General features: G+C 40.6%; 1 protein-coding gene across 1 annotated transcript in view; it reads left to right on the forward strand.

The window, feature by feature from the left end:
* Positions 1-6,718: 6,718 nt before the first annotated feature.
* The window catches only part of ADAMTS19 (ADAM metallopeptidase with thrombospondin type 1 motif 19), a 130,770-nt gene continuing 124,197 nt past the window's right edge, over positions 6,719-13,291 (forward strand). Inside the window, exons 1-2 of the mRNA XM_030969320.1 lie at positions 6,719-7,116; positions 8,093-8,703. Coding sequence (XP_030825180.1) covers positions 7,032-7,116; positions 8,093-8,703 — 696 coding nt within the window. The 5' untranslated portion in view covers positions 6,719-7,031. The remainder of the gene's footprint in view (positions 7,117-8,092; positions 8,704-13,291) is intronic.

The following is a 13,291-nucleotide window of genomic DNA, read 5'->3' on the forward strand; positions in this document are numbered from 1 at the left end:
ACAGCCTGACCTTGCTTAAATACATCAATTTTTGGACTTTGATTATTACCCGTCTCAGCTAATGGGAAAGAGAGTGAAGCAGAGATTAAGAATTATTAAGCAAAACTTAGAACATCTCATATGATGCCAGTATTTTTTTTCCACCTCTGTTCAAGCAAAAGACTTCTAGAGAGTAGCTTGGAAACCCTTTAGCCATGTGTTCTTGGCTTTTTGCCTGTTTAACAAGAGGTCTTGCACAACTTGTGTTTTATGTGCTGTCACCTTCATTTCTCTATATTTTAGCTGGTCTCCTGGTGCCACTGTTTGCCATTGGCCTGCCTTCAAAGCGAGTGCCTGTGGACAGTACTCATATGGTATGTAACATACCGTATGCTTTGACAACTCATGTGGTCTTAATGGGTTTCCCAGTTACAGAGCCTAAAAGAGCAAGGCAGCCTGTTCTGCAGGCTACCACACAGCAGTTCTTATGAATAAATCCTTTAGATAGGAGAAAATAAATCATTTCTACAATGTTTGCTTTTTATCTGGTAGCTATAATGAAGTCTTTCTCTTCTGTGGCAAGGGAAAGTGCAAATAGGATATTCACACTGTCATCTAAATGAATAATGACTGGGGGACTAGTTACCTTCATTTCTAAGGTTTTATAACATCTTCAGTGCTTGCAGATAGGTAAGAAGCTGAAGGCTGATATCTAGAAATCAGTGATTGCCTTTGTTTAGCTATCATTGAATGCTTTCTTTAAATCTATGCGGAAAGAAAGATGTGTTTCAGAAAGCAAGGCTATTTGTATGCCTCACCTTACGAAACAGTGAGAAAATCACCTTGCTGCATGGACTGCTTCCTTTGATTTACTTACAGCTTTTGAAGCGGAATCCCATGATCTTCTCTGTATTCCCCCTTGTTTTACTTGATTTCATTTCCTTAATCAGTTTTCAATCACCTCTAAATTTGCTTCTCCTGATCCTGGATCCATTCTCCTCCCTGTTGTCTTCTTTTTCTCAGTATGAGTTAGCAGCATAATAAAGATATTGTTACATAATAAAAATGATAATGCATCTATACTGATAAACTGCAGTTTAACTGTCTGAAACTCTTGAAATTACTCAGTTTTTTTAACAACTCTTGGAGCCTTATTTCATGTCATACCACATTTGCCTGCAGTGCCTTTTATATTATCATTCCCAGTTCTATATTCTTCATTCATTTTTCAAGTTTATAGGCTTCTGTGTTATACTAATTCCTTGATTGAAAAAGTAGGGGGTTTGATCTTTCTTTTCAGAAGAGAAAATGCTGTAAATAGATTACAATGGTAGTATCACTTAGCATCTAAATTGTTTATGGAAGCAATGGACAGTATTTTTAACCCACTTGAAATGATTGGTCCATTTTTCTGAATAAAACTTGAATAAATTCTGAAACAGACTAGTGAGGTTGAGATATTGATTAACAGACATAACACATTAGTAGGGTTGGGATAACTGGCTTATCTAATATTTTAAACTTGCTAATTTAAACATAGCAGACCTAACATTCACTAATAAACTAGTGTAGTTGCCAATAATTCTGCTTTTGTTATAAATGCTCAGTTTTGTTGTCAGTCCCAGATGTTTGCAGTTCCTACCAAAAATTTTTACTTACAAGATTTGTATTTCTGCCTGTTGTCCCCACCTCCTTTAAAATGTAGGGGGATGTGTGGGCAGAGAGATCATGAAATCACCTTGTCAAATTTTCTGATTGTATTTCTGATATGAATTAGAATAAGTTTTATGTGTTTTTGTGATTTCTTTTTTTAATACTAATGCTACAAATGAGATAATTTTCCTACAGGAAGCATTTCCACCATTTTTAGTGATGAAAAATTTCTTTGTTCTTCTAACCTATTCCTACAGTTCAGAAGAGGAGTTAAGTTTCATTATCTTTATTTTGGGGAAAGACTTGCCTCCACTCTGAAAATTTGTGTCCATTAAGCCCTTTTTAGGGGTATTTTCCATAATTTTACTTTTTTTTTCAGTAGTTAACATTTCCATGTGCTCATATACATTTATAAATTATGCTACAGTTCTAAACTATTTTTATTTTGTCGATGCATTCTAAAAGAGGATTACTGTATTATTTTAAAATGTAATTGCCAAGAAGAACCATACAATGTTAATCAACAATGTGAATTATTCTCCATAAATAGCCTCTGTTACAGCATCTTTTCTATACTCTTAAAGGCAAAGGTTTGATGATCTCAGAGGTCTTCTTCAACCTAAATGATACTGTGATTCTTAGAAACTAAAAATTTTTTCTCTCCAAGAGATGACTTGCAGGTTTCAAATTTGAAGCCTTGCCCCTTTAGAATGTTCCAAAAAATGGGAACTGTTTGTTGATCATTCTGAAGTAGCCTGTTTGCCATAATTGATCAGGTGACATATTTGCTTGTTAGATGATTCAGTTAAGGAATCTGAAGAAGCTCCACTTTGAGGGAAAACTTTAGCTTGGAAAGCTGTGTGGAATTCAGGTTCACACAGAGTGCCTTGGTGTCTTTAAAGTGGTTTCAGCTTGAGTAGAGTATTTTACTACCTGCCATTGTACAGCTTTCTGTCAAAATGTAAACAATTGCCAAGCATATTTTTTTTTTTTGAAAAAGAAATCACTAAATTAAAAGGATATAATAAAAGAGTTGTGAAAGCCTATTCTAATTAAGTGGTGACTTGGTGAAGCATTCTAAGTAAATTGGGTAAATATTGTGTTGACAGCATATTTTTAGCTAATACTATCCCCAAATTGATCAATATGACTTTGAGAAGTCACTCACAAGGTAACAACTTGGGAGTAAATTTTGCTTCAATTGAATTTACTAAATTCATCTGAATCATAAGAAGTAGTGGTGTGGCATAGTGACATTGAGTTGCTATGGGCTTAACTTTGCCCTTTCAAAGTCGATGCACCTTAAAGTGGAGGTATTAAGCTCACAACAGTTTGACACATATCTTACTCAGCAGGTCATCTGATTGTACTACTGAGTTCAGATGTAAGATTTGCTCTGCTGTAAGAGCTGCAAAAGAAGTTTTTTGAAGTGATCTTAAATACATACCTTTTAAATAAACCTTCATGTTGAGCTTGTAAATAATGGTATAGAATTACAGACTAAATGTTCAGAGTTTGTGAGCTAGTGGACAGTGGAACTTCACTGTTCAGTTGAAGAGATAGGGAATACAGTGTTTTCTAGAAGGGAAAAAACTTCTTTTCATTCATGCTTAGGTAGAGAAAATTTGCGGCATTGGTTCATATGTATCTTTTGCATCAGAAGATATTTTGTTCAATTTTGTTTGAAACAAGTTTATTTAGACTGAGATAACATGTGCAAAGCACCCCAGAAACAGGAAGATGTGAGTTTCTGTTTCTAATTTCAGTGGACATATGATATGCGGCCTTAATGTAGTAAGCACCATTCAAATCAGAATTGGTTTCTTCCATCCATCCAGAATATTTTCTTAAGTTGTAAAAATCTGAAACAAATATGCTTAAGGATTTTAAAAAAATCAATGGCATCATAGTTCAATAGTTACATATAAAGCATATGCAAAAAATAATTAATAACTATATCCTTGTGAAGAGGATTAAAGATTTTTGGTTTTTGGTAACAATTACTGCAGGAAATCTTGTATATAATGAAAAGCTCAGGTAATCTTAAAACCCTTTTTTATGCATAAATTTGTATGAGCTTTTACAGTTAAATGATTAAGTAAGGAGAAAAAACAAACCAAGGCAAGTCTCTGACTGATGGTGGTGCTTATATTGCTAGAAGCTGATATTTTGAATTCTATAGAATGATCTGTCCACACTTACCTTAATCCTCAGAAATAAGTCACTCTTAACAGATAGTAAAGGAAATGAGGGTCTGGGGGAAACAGAGATTCAGCCCTTGCTTTTGTAAGGTAAGACAGCAACTGCAACACAGATTTAGAGGAAACCATGGGGCGAAGGATGTGAAAATTGAAGAATCATACCGATGTCTTCAAAAGATGGCTTGAGATGTCTATATTTTGTTATCAGTGATCATGAATGATCTTGGCATACTGAAGAAATGAAAAGTCAGCCTGTGGTGGGGACTGGTAGAATCCTTGACCTGACAGTCCTTAAGGGAGTGATGGCACAGTTCTGTAAATTTAACATCAGGGAGAACTAAACAAAAGGAAATGGCCAAATTTATATTGATTTCAACAAAATTGGGTTGATTAATCCCAGTCAGGAAGGACTGACAAGGACATATTCTTTACTTCATTTTCTGTGGATTTTTTTCTCATGTCAGTGAGATGGTCTGAATAATAGTTGTATTTTACAAATTAACACATGCTGTACATTTGTGATTCTGCACAAATCTCGTGAAATGCCAAAAGGCTTCGACCTTTTCAGATGGGTGATGCAGTTTTAAGAATTTACTGGAGCATACAATTTTTCTTCGCATTTTCTTTTGTACCAAGTTTGAAGATACTATTTCTTCCAATTTTACAAATGCATAGTTAATAGCACCTCCTGTACCACATCTTTGGTAAAGTAAAAACTATTTTGCAGAGTTGGAATGGCTTTGTGACTAAGAAAATAGTGTTTGGTAGAGTACACACGGATACAATATTATTCTCTCTTCAAACTAACTGTGGTATGAAATCATTGTTTTTTTCCCTTAATTCTAATTCTCTTTGAGACAAGCTTCCCTGCACTAGTCTCACAGTGACTACAGTTAGCATGTGGTGGGCTACAATATCATCTACCAGCATTAACCTATGACCAGACTCTCTGTTAAAACTAATGAACACCAGTAGGGGCTCTATTTTATAGTGCACTTTCCCCAAATGTAAACCTAGAGAACTTCCCCCTATATTTTTACTTTAACTGTTGAAACGATAAAAACAAAACATAAAAATGAACTAAAGAAATTTGTTGCAGCTCCATGTTGATTTTAGCTTGCCCTGTATTCATATGTGGAGAATTATTGGAAATGTACTTTTTTCTTTGGATGGTGATGAAGTCAAACACATGAAAGTCTTTTTCAACTGGCATTTTTAAAAATGTCTTTATTCTTTGCAGTTTGTGTTGAAAAGGCCAAATTCTTCTTGCCTTATTGTCAAAAGCAGTGTTTTGTGTCTTTTTAGTAAGATTATACATGTGAACAAGAGAAGCAGAATCTTGTCCAAAGGGACCAAAAATTTCAGCAGATTGGAAGCAGTCACAGCAATTCACAGTTTTAAAGTAAGCAGATTCACATGCCGTATCTTTTTTACCTTATTCCTCCTTGTTATCCATTAATGTATTTTGTGATGTAACTGTATGCAGAGCAAAGGTCTTCTCTGTGCATTTTTGCATCTTGCCTATACAATCTGATTTGTTGTAACAAAAATAAAACCAGAATTTGTTTCCAATATTTTCACAGGAGCTTATAAACCAGATTTTGCAGCATTTCCTGATCAGTTGTAAGGATAGTTGTGGCTATGAAAAGGCTGCAGGATTTGGCCTATCAGCTAATTCCACTGTAAATTAGTACATATGTTTTATTTATTTGGAAAACAAAGCTTCCATTGAAATGCATTTTAAGGTCACCTAATTATCAGGCAAATACCAGCTTGCAGCCCTGAAAAACTCCCCTCTTCCTAATCAATTCATCTTGTTTTCACTGAGTCCCTCTGATTCTGCTCAGTGTTAGTTGGATCAAATGCAAAAAAAAAAAAAAAAAAAAGACAAAAAGACAAAAAGACCAGCGTATGATAACCTTTTTCCTCTCTAAAATGAAACAACTAATAAAAAAATACTATTTGGAGTCAGCTTAGCATACCTATCCATGCAGCATACATTTCAAGCAGCTATCAAGCAGAGCAGAGACCAAAAGCCAGCTGCATTTGGCTTCTGTGGAGTCTAAACGTGTTTTTTATTTGGAGCTGTAACACGTGATTTTTGTTTGTTTGTATGTTTTGCTTTTCATTTTACACAACTAACTTCTAGAAAGAATTTTTGCAACTTCTTAACTTCCCCTTAACGGCACAGATGGCTTTCCTCACCAGAACACTGGATTGCTCTGCCTACCCCTAAGGCACAGCAATCACCTTTGACACCAACAACAGTAGGTAAAGCAGCAGAAGTTATGACAAAATGCGACTATTAGAGGGACGGGTTTACCTGTTGCTTTTGCAGTTCATGCTGATGCTAGATGTGCAGCTAAAGCTTTTTGCTCAGCTCCTCATTTACTCGTTCCTCTGCTGACAAGGGCCGGGGGGTGGAAAGTGATGGGTTTCCATGGAGAGCTGCGTGGTGTGGGCAAAAGGAGTTTAGAATCAAACTATACTAAACTAGGTAAAACCAGTCAGTGTCTGCTGCTCCCTGAATTTAGGCAAAGCCTCCGCTGAGCGCCTTGCTGGCAACGGGCATGAGGGGAACCCTTCCCGCAGCCGGGGCGCACCGGTGCGCGCCCCTCACGGACGGGAGGGGCGGGAGGGTGCGAAGCGCCGTCTCCGGCACCGCGGCCGGGGCTCGCCTGCCCGCGGACCCGCCCGGCCGCCTGCCCGCGGCGCGGCGGCGGGGCGCGAGGAAGGGGGCCGCGCCGGGTGCCCGCCCGGGCGGGGCGGGGCGGGGCCGGACGGGACGGGGCCCGGCGCGTCCCGCCCCGTGGGGGCGAGCGGCGGGCGGGGGCAGCGCGGTCGCTGCCGCCGGGGCGCAGCTGCCCGCCCGCCGCCGGGCGCTGTGTGCGCGCACGGGCCGCGCTCCTGCCTGCCCGCGCCCACGCACACGCAGACACGCACACACACGGACACGCACACACAGACAGACAGAGACACGCACGCACACACACACACGCGCGCCCGGCCGCCGTGCGCTGCGCATCCCGCGCCGCCGGTGCTGCCTGCCCGCCCCGCCGGGACGCGCTACTCGCGCTCTCCCGAGTTTCTCCGCGGGCGCCCAGGTGGCTGCTCCCCACGGCACTCCCCGCTCGGCCCGGCACGACTCTGCACGGCCCTGCGTGTCTTGCCAGCCGGCGTCCCGCGGGCGCGGAGCCGATGGCTCTGGGAGGAAGGATGCGCCTGAGCCGCGTCTGCTGCGTGTTCTACCAGCTGTGCGTGCTGTCAAGCGGGCTCGGCGCAGGTAAGTGCGCGCCTTTCGCGGGACGGGCCGAGCCCGGGCGGCCTCCGCGCCCCCGGCTGCCGGTGGCGGTACCTGGCCATTGTTAACCGCGCCCGCCCCCCGTAAGCGATGGGTGATCAAATAATGTGCGCCTTGGCTGTGAGAGTGCGCTACGCAGTGCTGCTCTGTACGGGACCTGATTTCCACAAGCAGCCCTGTCATCTCTCCTGGCTGTGCTGTTCCTAGAGTGTGCGATGAATGTGTAAATAAAACAGTTTCCTGTCTCAGGCTAGTGGAGGTTGTGTGTACTCAGATCTTTGTAAGCATAATGCTGGCATGCTGGACTTTGGTTGTATTGTGATGTAGAGTGTTTGGAATATGTAGGCATCAGTACTAAGTGATTCTAATTCAGTTTCATTATAAGAATGATCATCATACAGCATGTGCATGCAGCTACTTCTTGTATGTGCAGTCATGATGCGTGTGTGTGTATATTTGGCCAAATTTTGGGAGGCATAATGGGTCTTGCACAGTATGCTGAGAAGAAGGTTGAAATTTTCAAATTTCTTCAGGCTTTTCCCCCCGCATTTTTTTTTTTATTTTAGCTATATGAAACAGTTGTTGCTTTGTCTAAATGATGAAGGGTTTATGCAACTTTCCCTGCATGGAGGTGGTGATCAAAAGGTAGGACATCCCCAGGAACTGGTACAAACACACCTTCTGCCCAGCTTGGAGCCCAGCTTTCTCTATGTTCTGCAGAACCTTGGTGTGTTCCAGACGCATCAACAAAACAGACCCATCTAGCAGCTGGCCTCCCTGCTATGCATAAGGACAAGATGAAAGGAGCAAATGAACCCCACTGTATTTTGTCTGGCATACTTGTTGGTCTAGGGTTCAGAAGGACCATCTTGTGGTGGGCAAAGGGGAAGGTTTTTAGCAGGCACTGGATGCTGTTCAGTGCTCCACTCATTTAAAGCATCTGCCGCATTTCTCACAGGTCTCCATGCTTCAGAAGAGACTGAGGAGTGGGAGATTGTCTTCCCTGCACTGTGGAGCCCGGGCCAGCAGGAGCCAACGGGTGGCAGTGGTGGTGGTGGGGGTTGCAACGTTGACCCCAGTAGTGGGAACCGAAGCAGCACTTTCAGTGGCCCAGTCACACCTAGCCCAGCGGCTGGCAGCTCCCGAGAGGTGCGTTCAGTCTCCTTCTCGGTGGATGCGCAGGCGCAGGCTGTAGGGGAGGCAGCCGAGGAAGAGGACACTGAGGATGAGTATGAGTCTCAGGAATTTTACCACTGGTCCCCCCTGCCCCAGGGGTCTGGTGCTGCCTCTCAGTTGCCAACACCACCATCCCCCCCACCACCACCTTCAGCAGAGGATGGAGATGAAGTGCTGCTGAGGATTCCAGCTTTTGCTCAGGAACTATACCTGCTGCTCAAGAGGGACAGCCGCTTCCTGGCTCCTGGCTTTGCTGTGGAAGAGCGGCTTGGGGATGAGGGCAAAAGTCCACCCAGTGCCACACAGTCACAACCTGAGAGAGCTTGTTACTACAGTGGTGCTGTCCTCCGCTACCCGGGCTCCTTTGCCTCCTTCAGTACCTGTGGTGGACTGGTAAGATGACCTTGCATGCACCTGGCCTAGCACCTAGGCCTCCATCCAAGTCCCTGCTTCATCTATTGCTTTTCATTCTCATTCCTTTCCTAAGATCTTCTTTCTTTCTTGGTAGCATCTTGGGTCCTACCTCTATACCTAACTTCATTTTTTAACAATTTTCCTATGCATATTCTTCTCATAACATTTCTCAAATCCTGATTCTGCCTTTAGCCTGTACAATGGTGATATTATTTATCCTGTTTCCAGATGTGTACCTTTCTGGTTGTGGATTTCCACTTCTTACAAGATCCTTTCTTAAACTTTTCTCATCTCCATCTGTAATTTTATCTTTGCCTTCAATGAGTTCTGTAATTAGATACCTCCATGCTCTGTCTCCTTTATTTTCTCTGTCTCATCATCTCTTCTGTAGTCCATCTGTAATCCATTTGTTCTTCATTCTCATCCTGTATTCTAAAGTTATTTCCCTCATTTGAATTATCTTCCTTCTGCAGCTCAGTTTTCAAGCTGTTCTCTCTTTTCTATTTCTAGCAGTATTTTACCCATGTCTCCTTTCTCCCTTTCGTTATTCCTTTGCTTTCACCTCTTTGGCCTTTTTTCTCTACCTCACAGCTTCTCACGTGTGGTACCTGTAGTTTCTTGAATTTGGGACTTCTATCCTTTTAACTCCTCCACAGAAGAATGCAATGAGTATGCTCTCAGCAGAAACCTTAATGCAGTCAGACCTTTTCAATTGTTATTACTTCTGTAGCATACTTTGCTTATTTACTCATGCTGTTATTTCTGTTGCATCAGTCGTGATTTTTGCTAGATAAAGAGCAGAACTGGATACCCTGACAACAACAGTAATGATCCAAAGAGCTGTCATCCTAAGGTACTTGCAGATGGGTGGAAAGTGTAGAAAGAAAAAAAGTTTTCCTGTGAAGGTATAGAATGCTGGCAGGATCTTAAAAAACCTCAATTATTGCTACTATTTTGGGGCTACTATCATTTGGGGCCTTTATGTAGCATAATAAATGCACATTCTTGCAGCGCTTAACAGAATTTAGAATAGAAAGTGTAGTGGTGCTGGAGAGGGTTAATATCCTCCATAATTCTAGGGTTTGGGTGTAAATCACCGTAACCGCATGATAGATTTTTCCTTGTATTTCTTTCTGAATTTGAACATCTGACTTGCTCCATTGCTGATTCATGAAGATATGCCTTTTTATTTGTATGGCCATGAAGAGAAACCAGGTAAAATGTGGAAATTTTGACTGCTTATTCATTTATCTATTTGAACTTATTCAAAAATCAGCACAAACTGAAAATGGTGGATTGACACCAAATAAAATATTTGTCTGCACTCCTGCAAAGTGAAACCGCCAAGTTTCACACAACTCTAAGTGGTTGGCATCTAATTATTGATATTTTGTCAGATTTTCCGAAGCAAGGTAGTAGAATTAATTGTGGAGAAAATTATTGGAAGTCAATTGATGGTGCTTTGAAAACAATTGGGTAAAAGAGTTTTGTGTTCATGAAAAGCATTTGACTTCTGTGCTCCTTCTTATTTTGAGAGTTTTACTTCCTTCTACATTGTGTTTGGGTAAAATTAGGTGAGAAAATCTTTGTAAAGAAATTGGTAGAAATAATTATCACTTTTTATTGTGTCCCCTCAAAAGCCATGTACATCATTGCATGTCTATAGCACTTCTGATTTATTATATAAATTGATTCACTTTTTGGATAGATCCCAGTTTTTAGAGAGCCCTATTAGTAATTTTTGATTCTGTTAGACTTTACTAGGAATACCAGCTTATTCCAAAGCCTTTGGCCGTCTAAGCGTGCATGTGCCCAGATCATGTTCTCCATCTAGAATACTGCAGCTAAAACATAAAGTATTCTGTGTATCTCAGATAAAATTGTTAACTGTTGCTGTTGTTGACTAGTGTTGTCATGATCCTCAACTGCACTGTCCTGTTTGTGGTGAAATAGTTAAACAGCTGTTCTTCCTGAGAGTGTTGCTGTGTCAGGCATAGTTTTAAAAAATTGCATAGTGCTATTATGTCAAAGTTGTCATAACAAATCCTAAGCTATTTGTCATTCTTTATTCAGTCATTGCTTGGGCTCTATTACATATGTAAGTTGCTGAGTTTCCAAGAGTATTGAAAAAACATGCTAACATGCGTTGGATATTCCACCATGTTTCATCTAGGCCTGAACCTGCAAATAGAGTCAAGATGTATTTCAAACTACATTTTCTTTTTTTAACATGTAAAATAACATTGAAACTTGTCCCCAAAAATATTTTATTTTAGTTACTGGAGTTAGAATTTATTTTTTCATTTTAAATATAAAGACATTTCAGAGAAAATACGAATGTCTTAGATGCACTCTCATTTCAAAGCCTTGCAGACCTTGGGTTAGGTTTAGTAAGCTGCATACACTTTGGAAAGTCAAATGTGGGCTGATATGCAGCTTAGATTACACCGTTCTGCTCTTCAGAAATAGCCTTTCAGTGAGTCTTTTTACTGACCAAAAAGATTAGCTGTAGTCTGACAGACAGCAGTGATTATGCTGTGCAGGAGAAAGGGTGAAGGAGTGTAGTGGTTTGGCCATCATGTGCAGGGAAAGGTCATGCCTGGCAGAACAGATGTATGTGGCTGTTGCTGTAGGACTAGTTTTGTCAAAAGATACTGCATCTTCAATAAATTAAAGAGAGGCCTTAGGTCAAATTGTTGTACCATCCACATAGGATGCTGGTATCAGTCCAGTTTCTCAAGGCACAGAGACCTCATGTGCCAGTGATATTCAGGAAATAGGGGGAAAAAATGGTCTGTGTAGTAATCTGCTTATGTACACAGAGAGAAGAATATTGCTGCAAATGTTAAAGACCTTACCCTCTGAAGCTGAAATTAGACACTTTTGAATATTTCACTGGTTGCATTTGTGTAAAGCATCTCACATAAAGGACAACATTAAAGCTTCCCTATATTTCACAGTTCTTGAGAGCTTCATTAGGGTTGGTTTTTTGTTTTTTTTAAACTGCTTATCAAGAATCAGTATGGAGGGGTAATAATAATGGGACTCCTAGTGCCTCATGAAAGTCACGCCAAAATGCAAGTGAGAAATGAAAGCTGTACTCATAGATAATTTTTAACCAAATTCTGACTGCAAGCATTCAGAAGTGTCTTCATTAAGCCACTTAATCTTAACAAACTAAACATAACTCAGTGGTTATTTTCTAATGAATCTAAAGACTGGAGATACGCATGGACTATCTAGGAACTTCATTGTGGTGACCTGAGCAGTCTCAGAGCTCACATGATCAGTGGTGGCAGTCCTCTCCAACTGCTTGGTAAAACACTTGTGGATGCTTACATCTCTTTGAAGCTCAGTGAGATTTACTCTGAATACGTTTTGGGATTCTGCACTGGTGCTGTGGGAAGATGAATAAGGAGAGGTTTCCAAGAATTCTCCCAACTGCATGCTGACTGCCTACTTCTTGTTCATGGCTAGCCGAATACCAGGATGTAAACAGTCCTGCTGATGCCACTGAGACTCTTCTTCTGGAAGTGATGAATTGAAGAGCTGGACCATTAATTATTTAAATGGTTGTTTCTTCTGTTTGCTTGTGTTCTGACATAATATTTGAAAAAAGAAGAAAATTGTATGAAAGGTTATTGGACAGTTTTATTTGTGGTTGGTGATACATATATGTATGGTAATTTTGTATAGCATGCTGTAGGAGAAATTTACTGCGGACTTAGAATTAAGAAATCAGACTGCTGGTTCTTTATCTACTGCTAGAATGAAAGTTGAAGTAGTCTCACTGCTTTTACCACAGAGTGCTGTAAATGTGGCAAATATATGCTTTATCCCCTATTCATTTCGTTTCAAAAAGAGAGGTATGACTACAGTTTTTTCTCAGTAATTAATTCCTTCAGTAGTACTCTATGGCTGTGTACTGACAGGCAGGGATTTCCCCAACATTTCTTCTTCTTTTCACTGAAGCAGTCTGCAATAAATAGAGAACAGCTATTTCTGTTTAGGCCAAGAAAGGATCTGAATGGTTTTTTATTTCTAAAGTAATGGAGCATGTTTAGACTTTTCCTCAGGAAGTGCAAACAGGAGCAAATGTAGACACAGAGAATGGACAGAACAATGCAGCTTCTTGCTGCTGTGCTGTTCATCTCAGCTTCTTACAAGCTGTCTAAGAACATCTCTGGAGCTCTACCTAAGAAGACAACATTGACATTTGGGTTAATTTACTGGAGAGAAGTTTTGAAGTTCATCTGATTTTCACTGGATCATAAGAAAGTGAATCAAGCAACGGCATATTTATAGTTCTGATGAATCTGGGTAAAATACAATTTGCAATTAAAAGTCATGTGCATTTTCACAGTGACTTGAGTTGGAACAAGTCTTAGCATATCTCTAGTCCAGGGAAGAGCTCTACGGTAGTGTGTGGTGCTTTTATTAGGCCTCACTGCCTCACTGCCAGTGACAAGCAGGTTTTAAAATTATCTATAGTTTATAGACAAGTACTTCACTTAAATAGCCCTATCCAAAGCGATGCTGCCAGCATCATCAGAAGAATGGATGACAA

The sequence above is a fragment of the Camarhynchus parvulus genome, chromosome Z, assembly GCF_901933205.1.
Source record: "Camarhynchus parvulus chromosome Z, STF_HiC, whole genome shotgun sequence".
NCBI lineage: Eukaryota > Metazoa > Chordata > Aves > Passeriformes > Thraupidae > Camarhynchus > Camarhynchus parvulus.